Raw genomic sequence first — 26,269 nt, forward strand, 5'->3', positions numbered from 1 at the left:
CACAACGGGTTAAATCAAGTTGGGTTTCTCATTTCTAGATCTAAATGAATTAAAATATATTAGCTGACTGTAGCAACAGGAAGCAGGGGCACCTAGTTCAAACACTTGATTAAATGTCCTAACCAGCTGTTCTACAGCTGGTTTTTTTGTACCCTGGTAGAAAATGGGGGATCTGCAGCAGAGTTCAGACCAAAGCAAATCCAGATTTTGCATTACTGTAAAAGTCAACATTTGTTTTTATAAATCTGTTTGTTTAACTGAGCACCATATTGTACGTAAGAACCTGTCCAGATGCAGAGGTATCACAAAGCAAAGTAATGTGTGAAATAAAAGTAGAGGAGGGGATCTGTTCCAAAAGTAATGGCACACATGGCCAGACTTACCTTCCTGTGTTTCATGGCTTAGTCCAGACCAATAACCAGGCACCTTCACAAGATCCTAGTCTGATTTACTGTGTCAGAACAGCTCGGGGTGTAAAAATGCTGCCTTGTTCCCCATTACCTGTACAAAAACCCCCACACAATTTTTAAACACTGAAGAGAAGTGGTAATGCTGAATCAGACCTTGTCGGTGTTAATTGCAGCTGTACCTGGGGAGCAGCGTGATGTCCTCCCTGCCTGCCTCCTGAGGGGAAATATTTCTGGTCAGTTCTTACAGCTCTCCTTGGGCTGTGCTCTGTGTTTGTGCTATTTCACCTGCCAACTGGCATACAGATGGCTAATTCTGACTCCCTAGACTATTGCAATGAATATTGATAACTGCACACTAACAACGTGTATGACAAAGTGATCAGCTTGGGAGCAGCACTGACTGGTCAGCCTAAATCAAACTGGACTCAGCTTTTGCTGGTGTTCTAAAGAGCCCCACAGGTCCATGGGCCACTGCTACCTCCAGGCATTTGAAAGTATAAAAGGACAGACTTGTTTAAAAGGCTGCAGGGCTGGGCTCCAAGGGATGGAGGAGGAAGCATTGTAGCTCTCTCCACTGAAGAGTTCTTATGAACCTAGCTGGCCACAGTGTGCTGGTATTTTGGGTGGATTTCAAGGCACAGGTGGCCAATCTCCTTGTCAGCCAGAAAATTGCTGCCCTATCCCTGCAGCTAGGGCCGTAACTCCTGTCATCCCAGCAGGATCAGACAACAACCACCAACAAACCACTGGTGGGATGACACCTCCCACAACCTCTCTGATGCTGCCGGTCTTGGTGTGGGTCTTGGCAGCTCCTGAGTGCTCATTGCTCCCCAAACTGCTACCTCTCCAGCAGCTCCCTGTGACTCCCAGAGACACAGCTTGGAGTGACCCAAGGACCGCTGAAGGGGACAGTGGAGTGGATGAGCTGGCACTCCGCTGGTCTTTTACAAGGTGAGTCCTTGGGGTGGGATGCTCTCCACTGCACGACTCAGCACACACGAGGCAGCCCAGCCAGCCCAGCCAGGGCAGACTGGTGCCCACTGAGCCATCCCAACTATCCAGCACCACTCGCCACCTGCCCCAGCCACTGACAAGTGTTTCATATGATCCCATGCACAGCCATGCTGTGTCAACTCCTCGTAAGCCTGGGATTTACAGCTGCTGGGCGAGGGGGCGAGACAAAAGTGGTGTTAGAAGGCGTTTGTCCACCTGTCCCTGCCAGCAAAGGGGCTGATACACCAGGACATGGCTCCCGTGGAGGAAATCATGACATACGAGATGTTCGGCCCTCCCACAGGAGAATCACAGTTAAAAGGAAAATCCACCCTGTCCATGCTGTCCTCGGAGCAGCCCAGCCTGGTGGCCAAAATGCTGTGTTGGAGGGACTGCACTCAGTTTGTTGCTTTGCCACTGGATGGCTCCAATCCCTTTTCTTTGCCTCAGTTTCCCTGCAAGAAGAAAGCCCTTAATCCCTGTGTAGTGTGCTCCTGTGGCAGGCACCAGTAGCGGCTGAACCCCCCGACTTACATCCCCAGATAAAGCTGCTCCCAGGGAACTGCCAGGAGGGGGAAGTTAAAGCCCCAGGGGCCCAGTGCCATAAGGGCTGCCAGCCTGTGCTCCCTGGCATTGGATTGTAGGTAAAACCCATTGTGGGCTCTGTCCTGCATCTCCCATGTGCCAGAGCTAAAAAAAAAAAAAGCTGTGAAACGAGCTTGTTTCCCAAGTCCCCAGGGCATTCATTAACTATTGTGGGTAGCCACAACCCATTTCACTCAGTGCCAGTCCTGCACCCCAAGCCCAGTGCACAACGCTGTAGGTCTAAGGACTTGGGGGTCCCCCGGCTCAGCTCCTTTGCAGCCTGGCACAACAGCCCAGCTCAGCACCTTGGTCACCCATCACCATGTGCAGGAAGAAATGATGCACTTACCTCCTCGTGCTAATGGCCCAGCCACACATCCCCTGCGGAGGAAAGGACAGGAAGGGATGCCCCACGCTCAGCAACCAGCAGCATAAGAACAGCCCTTGAAATCCAGGAGAGCTTAGCAGCAGGAGGCAAAACCAGCCAAGAGCCCTCAATTAATTAGCTGCACTTCTGCAGCAGGAGAGGGTTCCCTGGTAAAGTTGCCCCACGGCAGAGCCCCCTGCCAGGCTGCTGCCTGCACCCTCAGCACTGCCCAGCTCATGGCACTGCTCCACATCTCACAGGGCAACTTTCAGCTGGTTTTGTTTCCCCAGAAGACAGTGGGGGGATCTCACACTGCAGCAGCCCAGGGCCAGCTGAAAAACATCAGCAAGGGCTGTTGGCTCAACACCATCTCCCATCAGGAATGCACATGCCCATTTATAGGGACCCTGGCAAGCCAACACCTGCAGCAGGATGGTGCTCCGCTCTCACGCCTGGTTGCCCTTAGATTTCAGCAAGAAAAACAACTCTCACCCTATGCAATACAAGGTCTTGCTTAGCTGCCTTGGGCAGTAGTTAAGATTAGTTTCAGTGATTGAGATCAACTGCTTTGAGCAGGCCTGGGCAGCCAGAAAGGAGCCAAGGCGTGGGGGAAGCGAGGAACCTCGCTGATCTGAAGGGCAGAAGACCAGGAGAACATCCCCTCACCACTCCACATCCCCTAGCAGAAACCAGGCAGTTTCACTGGGGTGGCTCACAGACCCACAGAGGTATCTGTGTAAAGGCCAAACCACCCACATTGCTCCGTCTTGCAGTGTTTTCTGCAAACTGCCCTGGCAGCATGAAGGAATTTTCCCCTTCCTCTGGAATTTGGAAGCTTAACTTCCAGGGGTAAGGGATGAGCCTGGAGATGCAGCTCCCTGCCTGGTAAGCAGAGCTGGCACAGAAGCTGTCTCAGTTCAGCTGTTCCATCCCCATAGCACACCACTCACCTCCTGTGAGGGCAAGGCTAGCCAGGGGCTCTACAGAACAGCAGCAATTACCTGCACTTGTGTTCTCTGGCTGGGTTTTAACATATCCAAGTAGGCAGCTCAGTTTCTAAGCCAGAGAACATGAGGCCAGCTCTGCTCCTCCAGACAGCATTTCTCCAGCCTCTCAGGCATTCAGTGCCATAGGGAGTGTTGTGCTTTGCAGATGGTTTAGGCACTTGGCACTTTCAAAACCAGGTTTCAGCAGCTTCAGGGGTAGACAGGCCAGAGGCAGGATTGTGGCACACAGTTAGTGCATCATCTCTGGTTACCGGTGTCTCAGGGAGATCAGCTGGGTCAGTCCTTCAGAGCTGCCAGTCCTCATTTCAGCCACACAACTGGCCTCCCTCTGGGGAGCAAACAGGGTCCTCTGCAGCCTGCGCTGTGTTTACCTGCTGTACTTCGCAGGTAGCAAGGCTTGCAGGATGCACATGGTTCATCCTCCTCCTTCTCTACAGTCACCGAGACCCCCACCCCCCTCGTGCTGCAGCTGCTGCAAGAACAAACATGAGATGAGGAATATTGGTTTCGGATTTTTATTTCTTTGTACTCTTTAAGCAGGAGTGACTGAAATAGAAACCATCATGAGTCCCATCAAGGGGAATAAAGACAGGGCAGGCTGTTGCCCCTGCCCCATGCCAACCTGTATAAACATCAGCCGTCACTGTTTAGTAACTAGATGGTTTTCAAACAAGTCCATGAACTCTCATAGACTACACAGAACAACATGCCAGTTCACAACAGGAAACAACTTATGTGTACTTCTTGATTTCATCATACAAGACTAAGACAAAAGCACCACCCATTCCTCGGAGTACATTCGACCATGCACCTTTGAAAAACGCCTTGGAGCCCTCATCCCGGGCAATCTTCCTCCAGCAGTCAAGAGTGCCAGTGTACATTATGTCAGCTGCAGAAGACAGACAGCTTTAGCAACTGGATGCCCAAGACCCCCAATATCCAGGTCAGAAATGGCCTGATGTATCTGCCAGCTTCATAACCTCAAGTGCATCCCCCCATTTCTTGACTGACTTTCTCCAGTATTAGTGCACTGGAAGATAAGACTGCCCAGCAGATATGCTGCTGCCGCCTTACCCCTGGGAGACACTGGAAGGACTGGTTTGAGCAGAAGGCAGCAACTGTTTGCTTTGACACCAACACTTCCAGACCCAAAAGCTATTGCACAGGTAGCCAGGCTGTGCCTGCTATGAGGGTTGTCTGTTCTTGCCCCAGAGACACCAGTTTGCAACATCCTTGGGGAAGTTCTGCTGTTCCTCCCTACTGGCAGATAAAGGGGTTTGTGCAAGCCCCTTTATAGGTGTGCTGTGCAGGCCAACCCACCCATGCCCCTGCCTGTCACCTGCTTCTGCAGTCCCTCCCACACCTTTCTTACAGGACATGAGGATATCTACTCGGGTTGGTGAAAGCTAAGCCACCCTCACCTCAGCTCCAACACCAACTGTTGATTCAGGGATGCCCTATATTTCTTATACAATGAAGGGGAAACTTACCTCCTTTACGGCCAGACTGCATCATCATGCGACGACGAACCGTGTCAAAGGGGTAGGAAACCAAACCGGCGACAGCAGTGACGGTCTGAGCAATCATCCAGCTGACAACGATGTGGGTGTTCTTGGGGTCTGGGAGCATGCCTGCAGGAGAGAGGCTTTGATGAGCACGGCAGGTGAGCCACCAGCGCTGCTGAAACGCACTGCAGGCCTGCTGCAGAACAGCGTCTCCCTTTCAGTGCCATTTTGGTCAACCTACCCTTGGCGGTGTCGTAGATGCCAAAGTAGGCAGCTCTGTAGATGATAATGCCCTGGACAGAGACACTGAAGCCCTGGTACAGGCCCCTGAGGCCATCCGAGCGGAAGATTTTGACCAGGCAGTCACCGAGCCCGCTGAACTCCCGGTCGGCCCCGGCTTTACCCACATCCGCTGCCAGGCGGGTTCGGGCAAAGTCAAGGGGGTACACGAAGCAGAGGGAGGTCGCGCCGGCGGCACCTCCGGACGCCAGGTTACCGGCGAAGTACCGCCAGAACTGGGTCCGCTTGTCCACGCCGCCCAGGAAGATCTGCTTGTACTTATCCTTGAAGGCGAAGTTGAGGGCCTGGGTGGGGAAGTACCGGATCACATTGGCCAGGTTGCCGCGCCAGAAGGAGAGGACGCCCTGCTCCCGCGGGATGCGCACCACGCAGTCGATGATGCCCTTGTAGTGCTTGTCGGCCGAGATCTGCTTGCTGGCGTGTTGCACCTGCGGGGAGCCCACACGCCGCCGTCAGAGCCGCCACCCTGCGACCCCCCGGCCCGCCGCCCCCGCCGCCCCCCCTCTCCTTGCGGCGACCTTGCGGCGGCCCCCAACGCTCACCTGCAGCAGCAGCTTGACCCTCTCGATGGGCGCGACGGCGGTCTTGGAGATGGCGGCCGCCACCCCGCCGGCGAGGAAATCCTTGGCGAAGGACACGGCCGCATCGGTCATGGCGGGAGCGGCGGGAGCGGGAGGCGATGCCGGGCGAGGGAGGCGGGAGGCGGCGCTGAGGGGGGGGCGCCGCAATGGCCGCTTATATAGGGGCGGTGGCGCGCGCGTGGGCGGGGCGCGCGCCCCGCTCGCCCGTTGGCTGCGGGAGGGGGCGGGGCCGCCGCGGCAACGGGCGGGGGGAGCGGGATGGGGGGACCGGGATCGGGATCGGGGTCGGGATCGGGACCGGGGGGGACCGGGACGGGGCACCCCGGGATGGGGGAGCCCCACATGGGGCACCCCACCGGCACCGCGGGCGGACAGGGTTATATCTATATATGGCCCCGGCCCGGCCACACGGCTCATCCCCATCCTAGCCATGAACAGGCCCACATCCGACTGCCCCGACTCCCTGAACCCCAGCCGAGACACTCGTTCAGAGATCTCTCAGGATACTGTCCTCCCTGCACACATGATGCTCCAGGAGTCACCGAGCTCCAAGTAGTGTACGGATTCCCTCCGAGTACTGCACGGATTCCCTCCCTCAATCACTGCTGAGCTCAGTTGGGGCGCTCAGACACACCCCCCACCAGGTACCACCCACCACCTCCATCGCACCGCCGCATCCAAATGTCACTCGAGTGACACTTCACCTACCCAAGAGTTCAGCCTTGCTATTCACTGGTTGTTCATGATCACACACCATTTCGCACGTTAGTGATCCACTGCTGAAGCGCTTTCTTTTGGAGCTGTCTCAAATATTAGTGCTGCCTTTTGGGTTTATCATGCACAGATGTGATTACAAAGGAGAGGCTTGGTTGATAAAAGGTTAGTAAGTGATTTATAGGTCGTAGGAGTGCATTACAATAGAAAGGTGGTATTAGCACATCAGAAACAAGTTAGAGGTAACTTTTTGACTCACTTGACTCTTATGAGGTTTGAAGAGCTGATCAGACATTCATATGCACCCATCGTTCAATCTTTAAATCTATTTAGAAATACAGTATTAGTAAAAAACATACAGGTATGCTTGGAAAAGGTAAGAAATCCATTCCTTCCCAAAACGCTTACAAGTCATATCTTATTCATACATCTCCAATAAGTCCCAGCATTATTACCTGCACTGTGTTGATGGGGAAACTGAGGCACAGAGAAACATGTTCACTAGACTGCTTGATTAGAGCCAAAGCACTTACAGCCTCAGTGTGATTCATGAGCCACCAGATCTGCTCTCTACCATCCTCAGCTGTAGGATACATCAACAATGAGTTTTAGGTGCAGGGCAGGCCTTACAGTTATCCCAAATCTTTCTGCAAGTTTCTCTCCATGGTCACAGACTGTTCCTGCATGGATCTGCCAATGCCTCATCCCGCTGTGACTTGTCCTAACCAAGCAGTTTCTGAGATTTACTTATTTCCACCCATCAGGGGTTATAAACAGTGCAAAAATGCCCACAAGGAGCTGTGTAGAGCAGCAGCAAACCCCGTGCTGAGCCCAGGCTGCTGCAGCTTGGGCTGGAGCAGAACTGATGTGCACACACTTTCTCAAGGTGCCGTGATTCCCACCCTGCCACAGCCCGAGCCTGCGGGACACACCGCAGGGGGCACAGCCACCTTCCCACGGGGACATGGGGTTTGGGTTTTCTATCAGAAGGCACTGGGACGGGGCTGTTCCATAGTTGAACTTCTACAAAGGAACTGGAGCAATATCACAGGTCCTCAGATGATCTTTTATTGTCCAAAACCTCCCAAGGCTGGTCAGATTCCTATCAATTGCATTGGCACTGGCAGTAACCTCGTGGTCTTGCAGAGAGGCTCCTACACAGGATCTGTCTGCAGCTCCTGGATCACAGCAGTTAAAGTGGAGCAATCACAGGTGGTGTGCATGGTGCTATTCTGCTGGCACATTCCGGGCAGCACAGCAGGCCTAGGTCTGTGCAGTGGAACTAAAAAGTGGTCTAATATAAAAATAGAGCTTTAAGAATACCAAAACAACATGACAAGGCTCGTGGCTCTGAAATACCTAACACACCTAAGAACTGCATTTTTCAGGAAATATTTCAGTTAGAGAACTTCAGGAAAACTATTTTTCAAACTGAAATAATTCACATAGGTGCAGTAGCAACACACAAGAAAGGGAGGAAGATTTCCTAGTACGCACTTAAGTTTGCAAGATTGTCATTCCAGTGTATTGCAGTCCATTTTGCACATTACAGTTCTCTCTTAGCAAAAGCATAGTTGCAGCAGCATGTTTTCATCTTTGTGCTGGAGTTTCACACACAATTATTATTCTCGAGTAAGTCTCAAAAACTGAGGTGTGGATTTGGGAGTGTAACTGAACTGAGACTAATTCTGGCTTGGCAGAATGCCATGTCCACACAGTATCACTAAAAAACCTGGAGACTTCAGTAGAAATTCTTGCATGTTGCATGGATTCTAGTTTGTTTTATCATGTTTGGCTGACTTGGTATCTCAGATTGCTTAAAAAAAACCATTTGAATTTTCTTAATGGCTTTGAAGATACAATTTATAATCTCATCTCTGTTCTCTCACCTTTCTGCAATTGGTTTAATCTCAAGTTGTTACTCAGTATTAAAAAACACCTAAAATAATGCCATTTCAAGTTCCAGCAGTAGAGAGTTTTCAAATTGGTTGTAAGTCTCCTCTTCAGTATGTGGTTGCTATTTATATCGTTTATATCCATTCAGCAAATGAAATACAAGGTTTATTCTTTTCTGTCACAGGTGTCTCAGTACTAAAACCATGCAATCTGCTGAAAAGCCAGTACCTGTAGCTCAGTATGTCTTTCTTGCAAAGTTCCTTAAGAAAAGTGGTTGGTATATCTGCAGTGGACACTCTGAAGTCAGTTTTCAAGAGCCGATTTCCTTGGCTCAAAATTTTCCCTTCGGAAGCGCTTTAATTCTCTCAGTTCTTGTGGCTGTAAGCTCTGGTCCACACCAGGAGTCAGCTTGTAATTTAAAGGAGATTCAATATAACCATTTCTGTACAGACAGACCCGCTTGCAGAATTCAAAGGTGCTAAACATAACACCAAAGTACGGGACAATCTGATAAAATAATAATAAAAAAAGCAATATTAGACTCACTAGTAGCATTCATAGCTTAGATGTTTTAAAAAAGGAAACTTGTAGAACTTCAAATCTGATCTGCTAATAGACCTGTCCTCATTTATATAAAATCAGTCTCACTTCAAACTAGGCTGGCACCTGCAGCATGCTAGAAGTAGGAGTTTATTATTGGTCTATAACTAATTATAACAATATTGTGAGGAACAAGGTCTATGCTAGACTATAGATTATTACAACTTGTGAAATACCTAAGCCCCTGAGCATATCTTGGTAGGAAATGTGGAATTCATTCTACACACAGCAGAGTGACTGAACAATTTCCTTCTTTTTCCCATGCAGAACCAGCAGCTCTGGTGCTGTGTGGCTTTGTACCAGTCAAGGTAGGGCAGGCACAGGTAGCCCATCACAATCAATCACATTGTCACTCAATTAGCACTCATTAGCTGACCTGTATTACTCCATGTAGGTAATCCTCATCACAGCACTATAAAACGTATTTATGTACACTAAATTACCTTCTGTTTAAGTTACTGTGCTTTATTTCATGCTTTCAACTCAGCAAGGGCTGTAGTAACCAATACACATGTATTAAATAACTGGCTGAAAGTGCTGCTTTGGACTTCTGGGCAAGTGGCTTACACAAACACAATTTTCTTTACAGCCCAGTACAACATATCAAATTACTGGAGCTCAGCTGAGGAGGAGAACTCGTTTAGCTGTTCTAAGTGGATCACTTGCAATCCCCCATCCATTTCCTACCTTGTGTGTTAGCAGCACTCCCTTGGCTAAGAACATTCAAATGAGCTTGAAAGTAATGACATCTAGAAGCCAACCTTACATTTGGAGAAATACAATACAAACAAGTTCCAAGGCTGGTTTCTAACCTGTTCTGTCACAGATCAGCCGTCCATGAGCTGCTACTAAGTACAGAGGAATGCCACAAACTTTAAAACCCCAACTGTCCAAAACTGTCTTGATTACTTTAAGATAGTACTGGATTGGGATGAAAGTAAACCCTTACCTTGAGCAGACTGGGTGTGAGTCCATTCCAAAGTCCAAGCACACCTTTGTTCTTCACAGTTTGCCGGAAACAGTCAGCCATGCCAGTAAAATGGACATCAACTCCTCCATAGTGGGGAAGCCAAGGACTCTGGGCCTGCCAAGAGACACCCAGGGGGATTTACAACAAGCAGAGGAAAACCAAAGTAATTAATTATTTTCTCTATTCTGGTACATAAGGAACACTCAATGCCAGGTTTCAACAGACTGATCTGGATTCTTCCCAAAAGAATCAGCTATTTTCCATTAAAATATAAAATAAAAAGGGAGGCAATTCACTCTCTGATAGGTATGAAAGAGAACAGTAATTTCACACAGCACTTCCTTTTGTGTCATGAGATAAATCCCACCCCTGTGAAGACAAACCGTCCTAACCAGAGCCACATATCCCATCAGACCCACGTCTGCCAGCTGCTCAGGTCTGAGGGGAGGTATTTCACATCCCTGGCAGTGGAGCACCTATGAGAGGGAAGCCTGGGGCTGGTCCCTGATGCCACTCTGCCTTCCTGTAACTGATGGAACCAGCTGGCTCACCTCTGGCTGCCTAGGCTGTGTCTGCACTGCAATTAGAAGGGTGAACTGTACTATGGGCTCAGCAGCAACAGCAACAGCAACAGAAGGACAGAGATTTCAGCCCAGGCTGTACAAGCCCACCAAGGGCTGCAGAGCAGCAGCTGGTGCCCACGCTCCATATCAACATGTTCAGTTCATACAGACTGGTAAAAGTCAGCTTGGGAGCATCCTGCTGGGCTGCAGCTACGTTTCCAGCTGCAGTACAGACCGTGTCTGTTCACATGGAAGAAGTGTAGTTGGTCATTTTTAACAGCTAAATCCTTTCTTCATTAATCTCCTACTGCGTTAGCACAGACAGGATAACCTGACCTTCAAAAATCCCCTCCTCATCCATCTGTGCACATGCAGCCATGGGTTTATTTTGCATTGGCAAATCAGGGTTTCACTCAAACAAATGTCACTTCTCAGTCAGGGGTGTGCAGGGACCCCAGGACACAGGTTGATGACTTGCAGGTGCAAACTGATCATCATAAGGCAGAAGTTTGATAGAAATGGGACTTGTACAGTGAACTCATTGATGAGTGTCATTATCCCCACATTGATCTGAAACACCATATAGTATAGCAAATTTTCCCTCCTTGGCCAGACTAATCTACAGCTTCTCAGAGCTGCTAAGCCTATAGCAAGCCTTTCATAAATGTACAAGTGGTGATGACATTTTCTAGATGCCTCAGCTATAGCATTTCAAGTACTTGGCAACTGAGATGCTGGAAATGCAAAGAGATCAAAACTCATGCTCTAGGTGTATAAGAGAAATTGCTAATCAAATAGTTTAAATGTTGCTGCATTCCCTTGCATTACTGGGAAATTTACTGCTAAGATTTATAAGCTGACAAAAAAAAAATCCCTGATCACCCCACACACTAACAGCATAGTCTTCTTTGTCTACAAAAAAAAAATAAATCCACACATCATCATTTTTTTCTCTTTTTATTTTGTTTTTGTGCATGATTGAATTGTATGTGAAATACTTCTTATGGCAAAAGAAACACCTCCTGCACAAAGACTTTCATGTCTGTACTGCAGAAGATGCTGAATGCTGTGTCTGAGACTTTAGCAACCAATTCCACTAAGAATGGTGATATTAGCAGCAGCAATGCTTAAAAGAATACTCAAATTATGTAAGTATTCCTAAAAATGCAGCAGCAGTCATAGGAGAGCTGGATCCAAAAGCCTGTTCTGCTTTCTGGAATGTCAGTCAGGTTCCACGAGTTTTTTTGGTAAAGAAAGTTAAAGAAATGAAGAGGGACAAGTTTCTGAAATGTTTCAGGAAGGCAGGAATGCTGTTAACACACAATTCCCTTCCTTTTTCAGTCCCTTCGTGGTAGGCAGGGCATGGCCTGCCAGAATTAACTGCATGAGCTTGACTTAATCTCCTTCATTACTGTATACACTGCAAAGCCACATATCAAAGGTTTTGATTACAGTACTCCACCAAAACTAGCAACAAGCACAGTGCAGGTTTCAGCAAGATCCTGCACAGAGTAAACACTGCTAGAAGACAATTAAAAAGGAACAGGTAAGCCAAACACCCAGATTTCCAATGTGCCCACAGACACTGACCTCTTAAGAGATTTACTGAAAAATTATTTATAGCAACATTCACCACAGATAGAGTCGTTCTCAAGATTTCAGTCTGTGAAGTATGTGTTGCCAGTCTTTCTGCCTTACAGAAACAGTATGTTTCTAGGACTCTATACACAGTATTTAAATAACTATTGTCCACAGAATCTCAGAATCACCTACTGCAAAAGGAAGCCTAAAAACTGTATCAGTGGGTAGTTAAAACTTCAGTATTTTGGAACACAGCTGAACAAAGTTAAAATGCATTAATAAAAGAGAAATATTACCCAGGAATTTCATTTGGCACTGTTTTTAACGAAAACAATGACTGTGGGTTTTGGGTGGTTCTTCATCATCTAAGCACGTCCACCACACTGCAATCCTCACAACCACCCCATGGCAACAGAGCCAGAAATGGAAGGAACAAAACAGATCAAACTAGTTTCTCTACCTCTTTTGCAGAAACCCACTATGACATACAAATCAAACAGCTAATCTCATACCAAAAAGGTCAGGTTTACGACAGAGACATTTCACACACCTCAAAGCAGCCTGAATTCTTTTCTTTTGACACCCCTTGATGCTATGGGCTGCTGCTTGTTATGAGCACTTTTAAAGACTTCCTTCCCCCCCATTACTGCTGTCTCAAACTGCAGGAGGCTGGAGATACAATACAGCTCCCAGTGCTGATAACAGTGCCAAGGTGTTAGTCATGGTAGTAGCACAGCTAAGTTGCTTATCCCTTTACCTCTGATGGGCAATGCATTGATTAAAGCACATCAAATGCAGAACTGGCTCCATCTGCTCTCTCACAAATGCAGTATTTTCATATCCAGAGGCCACCAAATCTACTAAGTCACTGCAATACATCCCCAAAGTCAGCACTCTGTTCCACAGTGGCAATCTAAACCCAAGAGAGACACATACCAAAAAAAAAAATCCCAACTACCTGCTCTCACTTTTTTTTTAAATAAAATATTTAAATCACGATGAAGTGTCATGACAAAACTCAGGTTAATTGTTATAGTTAATTGTTACCTGAAGACTCTTCCGACACCGTCTCTCCCATTGTCTGCATTACGAGGTGACTGCTAGGACAACATAATCCCATTTTGGGAACTAATCTCACAGACCCTTTCAGTGACTTCCCCCAGCCCCTCTCCTGTGCAGAGAAAAGCTTTTCACTGGCCTTTTGGGACATTTTGGTTTGCAATTATTTGAATTTACACGTATCAGAAACTGTCTGAAAATACTTCCCTCTCAATTCAAGTACTTCCCTCCCCTTCCCTCTTCATAAATTTTGTTGGTACAAATATTTACTATTTCTTTTTTGAGTAAGCAGTACTTGTTGGCACAGAATATGAAATACCAAGTAACAGTGAATAGCTGCCATCACCAGTATGGTACCCTGATGGTAGATAAGAGTAAAATTGCTTTGTTACTTCTGTATTTTCAACAGATTCAGGTGTCTTACACTTCTAATCAATTTAAAAAAAAAAGGTACAGGAAGACACTTTACACACAGCTCAAGAGTTCACACTCTTAATCTGGAAGCTAAAAGAAGAAGTCTTTGCAGTCTGGGTTAATAAGGGCACATGCAAAGGGCAAGTGCAGCTGTAGTTCAAAGGAAAGGAAGGACAAAGATTGCAGTTCTCATTCAAGTTAATGCCACTCCAGTCATCAGAAATTTCACTCAAGTGAAGGTTGAATGCTTGAAAGATTATTTAATTCCATTCCAAAAAGAAAGAATTAAAATGCAAATAAGTATTAATACTGGGTAGAAAAGCACTCTCTTGGGCTAATCAATCCTTCCTCCTGGAGGTCAGCATTACTTAGCAGTCATTGTCTTTTCTGTGTCAGGTTTGGTAATGCTGACTTACCTCTGGCTAAAGTCCACCCAAAGGTATTCAGGCACGTAGGAAGGTAAACCATGACAACTATCAGGATACAATCAGAGCAGAGCACAGCTGCTGACCTCCAGCTTCCTGCACTCTAGGAACACCGTGTCCTCTGTAACCTGAACTGGGGCCAAATCATCTCATCTTTCTGAGGGAGCAAAAAAGTCTGACTCTGCTTTAAATCCATTATCACCAAGCCTGTTGTACCCTGAGGCTTCGTGGCTTGTGACACTCCCTCCTTTATTACTGAATCTAAGCTTTCCCTGCTTTTAACACCTGTGGTATGCAGAAGTCTTTAATACAGAAGTCTTTCTCCTCAAGGTAGTGCAAACACCTTTCATGGGCACCTCTGGGTGGTTTCCAAATGCCTCACGATGGTTCAGTTCAAGCCCTACAAATGGGTGCACCATTTTCATGCACGTTAGCACTAGTTTATTTAATGGTGCAAAACCTTTAGGCAGACCAGCTTGGTCCCACACTTCACACAGTGGACAGCAATGCTACTTCCTGCATCTTCTGATGCCTGTGTAGGAACTGAGGAGAAAATTAATTTTTTACAGGACTGTAGCTTTCTAGAGGACATATTTCCACTGGCCTGGCAGCCACTGGTGGATGAGGTAAGGACCTACATCAAATCAAAATAAATCAGATATAAAAGTAAAGTGTCTATCAAGTTTTAGCTCCTCCTTATGGAGTATTTTGCATAATTAGTCACGTCACATGTCACAAGCACAGACAACTGAATACAAAACTGTCCTATATAACTGATGCAAAAGTACTCATGTTGGGGTAACAGTGATAGCTGTACCTCCAGAGACATTATTGTCCCCTGGCTGAAAGTGATGGCTATAATAGCTGTGTGTGCACAGCAGCAAACCCAACCTGTGTCAGGCTGTGCCAGCTGGGTGAGCTTACTGAGTTTAAAACGGTGTGCTGAGTTAACCCATCTGATCTGGCCCAAAGCAGATTAAAGAGCTCTCACTCACACCACACTGATCACAGGGCTGCAGAGGCTGTAAGAGGCTGGCAGCCATGCTCAGCAGGGAATACCAAATCCAGGACTGGGAGTGTGTGGCCACTTCAGCGTCTGGGAAAACCATTTGGAGAGAATTGCATTCTGCCCTCCCTCAGGCTTCCTGCATTTCAAACGGCTGCAGTGTTTTCCTGCTTTTCTTCAGCAGGCCACTGTGTTGCAGTGCTACTGCTGTAAGCTACTGCTGTATTCTGCTTCAGGGTGAGCATTACATAATTATCACACCACAGATTCTTGGATGAACAGGGTTAGAGATGATTTTCATAGCATGAGCTGTCACAAGGCAGACCTCACTGCTAGATCAGCCCAGCCCTAATTCCAATTCTTGATTTACAATTTTTTTTCTCTTATTCAGTTTTTCTACTAATACTTCTCAGTGTTTCAACTTAACAGACAGTCTTCATGATTCTCTCCTATGGAAGTCTGGGGATTTAAGAGAAATGCCTCTGAGGTTTGCTCAGATGCATAAAAGCTGATCTAGGCTGTTACAGAAAGCAAAGCCCATGTTATGCTCTCTATCTTTTTTCAGGCATTGTCTCAACGATTTACTGGACCAAATACTTCCCAAAGCAGTAGGGCACTATTTTGCAACAGCTTCAGAGAAAGTGGTATAAAATATTTTTATAGCAACATCAACAAAACAATAGAAAATGCTGGTAGCTCAAAGCATTTAGACATAGCAGAAACCAGAAGGAAGGAATGGATTTTGCCACAACCAGAATCTGACATCTATTACCTATTTGCTGGTAATCAAAGGAGCCAGGCTGGTCCCAAGTTCAAGCATGACTCAGGATGTGGGGACCTGGCTGATGTCTGAATCTCAGCAGCAAGAAGAAGGGGAGATCATAGGGAGAAGTAAAAAAAGTAAGAACTCACACTGTAGCCTCCCCTTAGAGATGAGACTCCAAAATATTTCACCTATCTGTGCACTTATTTTCACAACACTTGAAGGAAGTTAATATATCTGAAATCTCCACTCTTCTGTCAAGTTTAGTTGGAAGTTGGACAGTAGGATCAAAAGTTATTGGGGGCAAGGACAAGGACTGGCAGCTAGCAACCACATAAGCCTTACTTACACAGGAAATCATAATAGAAGTAGTAATATTGCTACTTATTTGCTTCCACACAATGGGACTTGCCACTCTGTGTGGTCAAAATTTTCAAGGCTCCCATGCCGTTCACTATTAAAGGGTCTCCCTGCTCAAAGACTCAGAGCACGTATGCTTTCGAGATGTCGTGTGAACCACATGACCCAAAAGGGATTTCTTATTTTTAAATCAGGTCATGACTCCAATAACTTTCATATTCCCAGCTGACAAGAACACAGATCTCACCACCAGCAGCGACGCCACAGCTCGTGAGCTTCCCAAGGCTGCCACGCCAGCCCAGAGACCATCCCCAAAGACAGAGCACTCTTCGCAAGTTACTCATGTTTAAGCAAAGCAGGAGCACTGTCTCCTCATCTCAGCAGGCAAGAGGACCATTTATCATTTTCTTTTCCAAAACTCTGTTCATAACCCAGCCACTGGGTTCTAACTACGATTTTTACCATGCAAGGAACATAGGGGACTGTTTTTAAATAAATACTTGAACAACTACTACTTTTAAGGAGAGGCTTTTACTTTAAATTAGCTACCTTACAAAGGGAACAACTTCCTAATTTTCTCCAGGTTATTAAGAACTCATAGCATTTACAACAGATTTCACACTTGCAGAGCACCCCATGTTCCAAAAAACTAAAAAAAAAAAAAACAACAAAACCCCCAAAACGCACTGCAGATTTATAGGCAGCTGAGGCCAAACTGATTCACTTTTGTCACTGAAAAGAGGCCACTTCTTGGGTGACACATGGCAACAGTCTACACTAACCAAGAACAGTGAGCCTGTTTGTTTGTGGGAGTGAAGAGAAGTCAAAGCCTGGATTTTAAAAGAGAAAGATCAGTACTGAATAATGCTTTCCCCACAGAGATGTCCTCACAGCTTGAGGATGCAGTGCAGTCAGCACCAAAAATCTGCAAAAGTCAGCACCACTGAATCCTGCAGTGTACTAACAGTATGCTTATTCTGTATTGCAAGGGTTTTATAGCAAAACTATACCTGAGTAGCATTTACTGGTGAAGGAGAGTTTAAGACAAGTTTTAGTCGCAGATATCAAAACAAATCATACCATCAAAATATAGGGAGAGGGTTGAGCTTCTGAAAACCATGCAAAGTTTGTTCATCTGAGCAGGTGAGGAGTAACTGTAGTTGGTAGAATATCTGTGAAACTTTGGGGACATCTTTGTGCATTTTGCCTTACAAAACTACCAAAATCACAGGTCAGTTTGGAATGGAGGCTGAGAAGTGACACCCTGGGGTATCTGAGCCCACCTCTGCACATCATGAGCACAGAGGGAAGTGCCAAACTTGGGTTTGGGTTTGTATTGACCATTTGCATGCTTGTAGATTTTCAGTTCCACACATAGCCTGGGATTGGTGCCATCCTAATAATAATCTTCTGTACAGCCTGTAACAGCTCTAAATTCATCTTCCCTTACTGAAATGCCACAGCTCAGTCCAACAGGCATTTATGAATGTTATCATAGGCAAAAAGATGATGTGGGGGAGTGGAAACATATTACCAGTGCTTCCCTTAGACTCATTCAAAGGAAGAGATTTTCCTGCTGAAGGTGAAAAAAAATGAAAAAGAAAAAAGTGTTCTTGTATGCCAGTCTGCAGGTTAAAGGTGCAGTACTTGAATATGGCTTAGAAACTGTATTTAACAAAGAAAATGATATTGTGAGTTAAGGAAGGAAAGCCAAGAACAACAGTCAGCAGGATATAAAGATCAGTACGCTTTTGTTCAGAAACAGATAAATCATAAAAGTGAACCAGGAAAACATTTAATATGGAACATGCCTTTGAATAACCCTCTCCTTCACTAATCCCCTTCTACAGAAGCACAACAAAAGCTATATTTCCATGTTGAAACATGCATACAGTACCTCTGAATTCTCTAACATGCCAATCAGGAGCAAAGTGAAAAAAGGAAGACAAAGGAATAAAATTAGGATAAACACAACATACAGGACTCACATATTCAGTAAGACTCGCTCACATTGATTAACATTTCTTACAAGAAAAACATTAAAATGTATTTAACAAATATAACATCTTAGTAAAGAAAAAAAAGCAAACCCGGTAAAGACAATTCTAACAGCAAAGGGGGAAGGAGCCATGGTTACAGAACAAATCTGACATCATAAATCATCACCACAGCACAGAGGAAGAATTGTTCACTGACAGTCAGCTCCTACTCCCACAGCTGCCAGTGACAGAAGCAGCTGATGTCAGAAGTGTAGGATTCAGATACGTAGAATGAGAAAGGATGAAACAAAATTATTACAATGGAGATTAAAAATAGCACCTTATCCTTCCTCCCATAGCAGAATTAATTTGCTAGTCTATGCAAACAAATCAAACAGATTGTCCAGATGAGGAGCTGGATGGAGCTAACTCGTTCAAGACTGCCTAGCATATCAGGTAAAGATCTGAGCTGGATGTCCTGGTCTCAGGCTTGTTCTCCATCCTTGAATGAATGAAGGCTGCTTTGTGTCCTAGTTCCTCTTTTTTTGAAGCTCCTGAGACTGCCTTACAACTCCCTTGTTCCCCATCACCATCAGCTTCACTGGAAAAGTCTTCTTTTGTAACATACTCCCTCCATCTGTTAGAAGGGAGGGAAGAGGAATCTGATAGTGACCTCCTCAGTGTGCTGGGTTGCTCTTCATACACAAACCCAGCGTTCACTGCTCCAAAACAAAGCCAGCACTTCCCTTTGTTCACTGCAGAGCACACACACCAGGCCCAGGGGAGCTGAAGGCTTTGGTATCCCCTCTTTCTATCAGCTAGAAAGGTGAATCACCGAATGGAGGCTGATCAGAATAAGATGTCTGAGAAAAACTGATCAGAAGTATCTGCCTCCCTGCTTTCTACAGAACTCCAAACTGTCTTGAGCTCTTATTCCCCCCATTCTTTATTCTCCCCCTTTCTAGGTCCATCCCTTCACATGATATCTTTTCTGGTGCTGTACTAGACATTTCTCTCTTCTGACCACCACCCCACAAACTGAACAGACCAGGAGGTAAGGGCAAAGCAGAGCTGATCCCTGCAAAGCTGGGCTGTACCCTGGTGCTAACTGTGAAAACCAAACTTCTTGGATGACCTTGCATGAGTTCCAGTGAGCTTTTGGTGTCAGTTGTGGTGTGATTTGCAACAGGTCTCTTTTCTGATCAAGCCTCCACTATTTAAATAATTTCCAGTATCTAACAAATTACAGAATTTCACACCTAGGAAGCTGGTTTTCCTGAGACATCTTTGCCTTCTCCTATGCCTTCAGAATAAACCACTGAACAGGAGGTGTTTCTCTAAGCTCAGACAAAAACTATTCAGTTGTTGCAATGTACTTATGAGGGAAAAAACCCTCTCTTGATGAGCCTTTTTTTTTTTTTCCACGCAAAGTATTTTTAGCATCTCCACTTCCTACATACTTAGGCAGTAAATCCAGTTCCCTTATTTCTGGAAGTGCTGATCAGATGACTTAAGCATCCTTTAGGTGGAAGAGCACGGCCTAGTGGTAGGAAAATGAAACATGGGCCCGTCCCACTTCTTCACTTTCCTGCCACAGCTTGACACAGAACCTCACACCAGTCACAGCTGAAAGCTACTTTTGAACTGATTCCAAAAACTGAATGTCCAAGTAACTGTTGTATCAACAGAAGACTTTAAAAGGGAAACAGCACAGTAAATGCCTTTCTTTTCTTTTATTCTTTAGGGCAACAGTATTGCTGTGAGCTGAAGGATATAAAGGAAAAGATGACTTGTGAGGAGTAACTGCTTTTCTTAGACCCACTCATACAGCCAGGAAAAAACGATCAAGTTTTCGTGCTCAGAATGTCTCTCACCTGACACATTTTAGAAGATACCTAATGAAAGGCCTCAGATTAAAACTTGACTTCTGGACACGTCAACTAAATGAGCTGGTCTAATAAAAGCCATTACTTGTGCTGCTGAGGTCCTTTGTTACGAGATGGAGAGAGACAGTGAAGGCTTCTGTGACATGACATCTAAGCCCTGAAAAGGGGAACTCGGGGAGCAGGAGAGGGAAATTCACAGTTTCACTGACCTTTTGCTACCTTGTGGCTTGTCAACCAGGCTAAAACTCAATGAAGGGGAGAGGGACCTACATAATGCTGTCACACCAAATGACTGGGTTTTTTATAAGATCACAGAAGACTCCCATAAATCTGCAGTCCCATGAACCAGGATGAAAAACCAAACTCATGTGCCCCAGTCAGAGAGCCACCAGACAATGACAACTATTCACTGTGACTCTACTGGATGAAGTTCTAATGAAAAGTCAGTATCATCAAGTGAATTATGTCAGATGGAAGCTGGGGGGTAGGGTTGTTCTGTGGGGTTTGGGTCTTTTTTATATTATTATTAAACTTTTGGGAGAAAGGATCACAAGATACAGTAACTCTCATGTTGCTGATGCTCCAGGAAAACAGCAGAACCAGCAGCTGCTAAGTCCCTCATTAACCAGTGGAGTCAGAAATAAAAATAAGGACAGTTATGACCCTTCAGACTTAATACTTGCTGTGGAAGTTTGTTGTGGTCGCCAGAACTTAGGTGAGGCATAAATGGCAGACACACAGGCTCTGAAAATGACATGGATCTTCCTGCCTACTACCAAGGGGACTGAATTTCTGCAGCTGGCAAACTTTCAGCCTGTATTTCACAGAAGGTTTGCCACTTCTGAACTTTGAGAATCCGATGGAACTACTATGAAAAAGAAAAGAAATAAAGCTACAGACACAGAGTCTGAGAGCACACACATATCCCATGGTAGTACTTGAACCCACGTTAAAAGCATAACAACCCACTTGTAACAATAATATCCAGACTAAAAACAAAACAACAACAACAACAATAAAACAACAAAACCCCAAATAAAGAAAAGGCCCAACAAAGCCAAACCCAAAGTCTGTGTAGCCTCCTGGTAAGAAAAGTAAAGCAGCACTCATGATCACCTCACTAGTCTTGTCCCAAGCTCTTGCAACAAGCACCTGTAACAAAGTACTGGTAACATGAATTTTCTGTACCTGCATCTTCCTCTTGACAGTCTCAAAGGGGAAAGAAAGTGTCTGGGCCACACCAGCTGCTACACAGCCATTTATGAAGTTCTGAAGAGGAGTGAACCGAACTATGGGCTCTTGCCAGATTTTGTCCAGACTGATGTAAACAAAGAATGAGCCTGCAGAAAATGGGACAGCACCTAGAAAGCAAACAAGACAGGTTTATCTCAACACACTGTACATTAAGAGAACAGAGCTGCTCACCACACAGCCTAGAAAGACGGGAGGAGTTGCTGCCAGTTTACACCTTGCATTCCTCAAACCCAATCCGGATTTTGAAGAACTTTAGTCTATGGTTTGCCACCAAACACCCATATTGTAGCATCTAGATGTGCAGTTAGGGACATACATTTACATATTAAAACTTGCATGTTATCAGACTGAACTGCTTTAGACTCATGACAGGTCAGTTCTTTCTCCAGGTTACCTTTTTTCTGACAAGCTCTTTCCCAGTCCAACCCAACCCTAGCACTTGTATAGGTAAACAGAGCTATGTCTTCAGTCAAGCTCATGAAGGATAATTCTGGTCTCTTTTGCTTGTTTCATGCTCTCATCAATTTTATAGTGGGATTATACATTTATTATTGTTGTTGTTGTTAGGCATTTTTTGTAGTGTCGTTGTGGAAAAGTGGACTCAAAGTTAAATGGCATTTTTAGAGGCTATGGAGAGTAAATAAATAATTAAAATGTCATTTTAAGTAAAGACAGAATACAACTAATCTTAACCTTTCACATCAGTTATGCACTGCTTGCTCATACTGGTTTTGCTGAACCGCTTGGGAGACACTCTCACACCTAGACAGGAATTAGGAATACTCTGTGTGTGTATATATTTAAAGAGTTTAATAGTGAAAATCATGCATCCAAGCACAACTACTACCTATATCTACTACTATCATCTATAAAAAAAGGTAAAGAGGATACATAAAATGCTACACACATGGTCATGATTTGAAAGAATAAAGCTGCAGCAGAGGTAATCAGTATTGCAGTGCCTTGTAAATCTACACATCTTCTACAAGAAAACATTTCTACTTGCTTTTGAAATCAAGTGAGCAAGTGAACCCACTACACAGCTGCAACAAACAACAGGCAATGAAGTGACTTCCCTTTTATTTTTACCTAATATAGCTGGTGAAACACCACGGTAGAGAGCACGGAGTCCTTCTTGATGATAAATTTTGTAAAAAGCATGAAGAATTCCCTCATAAGATGGTTCCAGTCGGTTCTGCACAATGAGCCGTGTTTTAATCACGTCAGTGGGGTATGTCACGATGGTTGCAACCATGCCAGCCAGACTTCCTGCCATGATGGCTCTCCAGTGGGAGACATGACCCAGCTCATCCGCGAAAAGTATAACAAGTCTAAACACATAAAAGAAGTCCTATTAGTGACACTGTGAACGTGAAAACACATGAAAAATTAAGGAAGATAATTCCTGATGCAATTGTTCTTCTGCCCACAGGCCCTTTCAGCAGCAGGAATTGAAACTTTAATATGTAAATCATCGAAGATCTTTATGTAACACCACACAAGCATCCATCTACAGGGTGAAAATCTCCCTTTTACATTTTCATCTACTGGATGAAAATTACCATGACTCAAAACACGTCTGCATGAAATTATCTGATCATCAGTCATCAGTTAGAGACATTGATCCAACACACCAGCCAAAGTTATCTCGTAAGAAGAAATATGTAGATAATGTCATCACAGGCCTTCCGACAGCAACTGAACCTTCCTCTGTTGCTTGTGTTAGAACAGGAGGATCCACATGGATATGCCTCTAGAGAAGACTTATGTCCAGGCACTACTATGCAGAGGAGGTTAAGTCTAAATTTGAAATTTTGAAATTGAAGCAGAGTTTTAAAGGCTACACACAACTCGTGCATTTGTGCTGCAGAGAAGGACTTTTCTGTGGCAAGGCACTCGTACATCAGGGAGCAGTGTTATGGAGGCAGCAAGAAGCAAGTAAAAACATCCAAGAGGAGAGTTTTAGCTGGAGGTAAAGAAACTTATCCTATTTTGGAAGCATTAACTAAACTGCCTAAACAGCAGATCTACATGTAACCCACATGGTGCAACCATGTCCAAAACAAAATGATTTGCAAATATTTACAAGTCACTGCTTGCTCGGCTGATGTTTTTTCACAGGAACGTGCATTTGCTACTGGATGACAGATCCCTACACCTACTTGTCCTGAGCCCTGGAAGAGCCCAGGGCAGAAAGCCCAGCCAAGCAGAAGCAAAAGGGCATAAACTTTTTTTCCCACGTGTCTTGTACAGTCCTTAAACCCACACTGCCTGATTTTCCTGTGTGTGCACAAATGCGTGGGGAGGGTGGTGAGGTGTCTCCAGGTACTACCCAGATAACATTTGAAACTGCCACGGAATGACAGCCCGTGCCCAGTAATTGCTGATGGAGTGTGGAGTCAGCCAACCCGCCCTTGCCCAGCCAGCTCCACCCACACCCCTGTCCCCAGGGTGCTGGCTGTGCTCAGCCCCACTCCTCCTGCCACTGGAATTACCATTTACTTAAGCTGCCCTCTAACACTTCTCTTTTTGTGTTTCTTGCCTTCATACACACCATTCTCCTACTAGAAAACACATTGAAAAATCCCCAAATAATGTATCAAGGAATAAGGATTTATTTTCATATTTATTTAATTTCCTGATAGCCTACTTCAATGTGATGTTCAGAACACCCTGTGCAAATAGAGACAAAATATGGCCTTGCACAGGGAATACACTGTTTCAAGCTAAAAGAACAGTGACGTTAGTTAGTTCTTTTGCTCAAAATCGACTGGTTTATACTGGTGCAACACACCACCTTTTCTGGGAATTTTAAATGACGTTTAAATCACTGTTTGTGCCTTCCCACTGCCATTATCCCTCCCCTGTGACCACTGTGTGTATTATGGCACAACAAAGCTGCCCAGTTTTAGGGTCACTTCATCTGTGGTCTCCTGAAGGGCACAGGCAGCACTGGGTGAGTGACCTGCTGGGGCAGATGAGTGACAAACCCAGCGGACTGGCAGTGCCAGTGAGCCCAGGCTGCTGCCCAAGAACCGAATAGCCCACCGCCCAGCTGGGTGGAAATGTCATGTGCTGCCGTGAACAGCTGACTGTGATAAAAAAAAAAAAAATAGAAGAACGAAGCCCAACCCCCCGAGCGGCAAAACATGCTGGTGCGTGCGAACAGTCAGGCACTCCCTGGAAGGGCTGAGAGATACTGGCAGAAAACGGGAATCCCAGGACACAGCACGGTCGGCAGAGCTCGGTCAGCACTGCTCCATGTTGATCCCGCTGCAGCCCTTCCAGCGTTTACCTTAGTTTAGTGGCAGTGCATTATCGAAAACAAGATCTTAAAACAAATAATGTCACATATCAACGTCAAAACTTATCTAATTTGCTTAACAAATGCTGCACAACCGGGTAAAATATTTGATTCATGATTTCGCTATTTTCTTTGATATAGACAACATAAATACTCGAGAGCGTATAAATGAATAAAATAAATTGGCTGCAAAGAACAGATGTGGCAGCCACATCTGCACGTTGTGCTGTAACTTCATTTCTAAAGGAACCTGAGCAGAAGAGTTTTAAGACTATTGACCCTTCATGACTTGAAAGAACACCTATGACTTTATAAGAAACTGCTGGTGACTAACACCTAGACTTTATAAGCAATTGCTGGCATACCACCAGGCCCTCGGAATCGCTACGCGCTGAATAAACTAAATAAATTATTAACAAATCATTAACAAATTACGATTCAGGGTCCGTGCCTCTGGGGGGAGAGAGGGGGCGCAACCAGAGACATCAGACTAAACTCTCCACCTTCCCCCCCCGCGTTCGCAACAGACAGGACAGCCGGGGCGAGCGCGGACCCTCCGGGAGCCCCCCCGGCCCCTTACCGGCGGGAGGCGGCGATCTGGAGCGCGCTGTAGGGGCAGAGGCGCAGGCAGGCGGTGAGGTTCCCCTTCCAGAGGGCCCGCAGGCCCTCGGTGCGGCACAGGCAGCGCCCGGCTTCGCGCAGCCCCCGCCGGCAGTGCCAGGTGCCCACCTGCGCCAGCACCGTCAGCAGCTCCAGCGGCGCCGTCAGGCTCAAGCTCAGCGCGCCCGCCAGCCCCGCGCAGCCCAGCCGCTGCAGCGCGGTCACCCGGCCGTCCCGCCGCAGGGTGGCCATGGCCCCGCGGGCCCCGCGGACCCCGCGGCGCGGAGGGAGCGGAGCGCGGGGAGCGGCCCCGCTCGGCCCGGCCCGGCCCGGCGGGCGCGGTCAGCGCGGGGGCGGCACCGCCCGCCTCGGCCGCCGGGGGGCGCTCGCGCCGCGGGTGCGCTGTGCGGGGGCGGAAGGAAAACACGGAGCGGATTCCTGGGACCGGTCCCTGCTCCTGCTGGGGCCTGAACTCACACAGCGTCGCCTTATTTCCATTTATGTGGCTTAAAAAGTGACTCAGGCGCATGCAGGACACTCCCCTTCGCCTTTACGTGTTCCCACAGGGATCGGATGCATCCACCAGTTGCTGTTCATTCACTGCACTACCTGGACAGAAACACTGCGTCCCAATAGTGAGCTCTGCTTCTGAAGCCCTGTGCATTGGTGCTGAAGTGAGCGACAGAGTGAAAACCATTAATGAGATTTACAGGGTCAGTTAGTTCAGGTTTTGTTGAGGTACTGCCAGAGAAAAGAGAAAAAGAGCACGGAAACAGAAGAGAAGAAAATGGAAGTGAGATAAAAGCAGTGACCTGGATCTATGGAGTGAGGAGATAACGGGCAGCAAGAAGGCAGTAGCAGTGATTTGCCCTAAAACAGGATGTTTGCTGTTACTGTTCTGTTTCTTGTAATAAAAAGAACAAGCAACCAACCAACCAACCAACAAACAAAACCTCACAAACAAAAAACCCCACCTAAATTGAACCCTACATTCAGTATCTTTTTACAGTGCATGCAACAGAAGAATATCAAATGGCCCTTAGCCTGCCTTTGGCAAGAATGCTCTGCTGATGATCCAGTGGAGTATTCCCAGATCAATAAAAGAGATAAAAGACATCAGTTGCCAGGAGCTCAACTACTTCTGGTC

General features: G+C 46.2%; 2 protein-coding genes across 5 annotated transcripts; both read right to left on the minus strand.

Moving 5' to 3' along the window:
* Positions 1–3,863: 3,863 nt before the first annotated feature.
* On the minus strand, positions 3,864–8,646 carry SLC25A5 (solute carrier family 25 member 5). Of its 2 annotated transcripts, XM_051784826.1 has the most exons (6): positions 8,587–8,646; positions 6,722–6,787; positions 5,710–5,875; positions 5,109–5,595; positions 4,853–4,993; positions 3,864–4,251 (listed from the first exon to the last, which is right to left on the minus strand). In XM_051784826.1, the coding sequence occupies exons 2-6, from the start codon at positions 6,769–6,771 to the stop codon at positions 4,094–4,096; spliced, it is 1,002 nt and encodes a 333-aa protein (XP_051640786.1). In that variant the 5' UTR covers positions 6,772–6,787; positions 8,587–8,646; the 3' UTR covers positions 3,864–4,093. The 2 variants fall into 2 exon arrangements, with proteins under 2 accessions (XP_051640786.1, XP_051640787.1); XM_051784827.1 differs by lacking the exon at positions 8,587–8,646 and having other exon boundaries at positions 6,722–6,825.
* On the minus strand, positions 6,622–25,472 carry SLC25A43 (solute carrier family 25 member 43). 3 transcript variants are annotated; one of them, XR_007904120.1, is made up of 6 exons: positions 25,103–25,389; positions 22,308–22,549; positions 21,153–21,325; positions 9,908–10,042; positions 8,587–8,865; positions 6,622–6,787 (listed from the first exon to the last, which is right to left on the minus strand). XR_007904120.1 is itself a non-coding variant. In XM_051784802.1 (5 exons), exons 1-5 carry the CDS (start codon positions 25,372–25,374, stop codon positions 8,662–8,664), a joined length of 1,026 nt encoding a protein of 341 aa, XP_051640762.1. In that variant the 5' UTR covers positions 25,375–25,472; the 3' UTR covers positions 7,508–8,661. The 3 variants fall into 3 exon arrangements, 1 of the variants encoding a protein (XP_051640762.1); XR_007904119.1 differs by lacking the exon at positions 6,622–6,787 and adding an exon at positions 7,508–7,744; XM_051784802.1 differs by lacking the exon at positions 6,622–6,787 and having other exon boundaries at positions 7,508–8,865; positions 25,103–25,472.
* Positions 25,473–26,269: the final 797 nt, after the last annotated feature.

Source organism: Manacus candei, unplaced genomic scaffold, assembly GCF_025592945.1.
Source record: "Manacus candei isolate 608988 ecotype Guabito, Panama unplaced genomic scaffold, ASM2559294v1 h1tg000003l, whole genome shotgun sequence".
Classification (NCBI taxonomy): Eukaryota; Metazoa; Chordata; class Aves; order Passeriformes; family Pipridae; genus Manacus; species Manacus candei.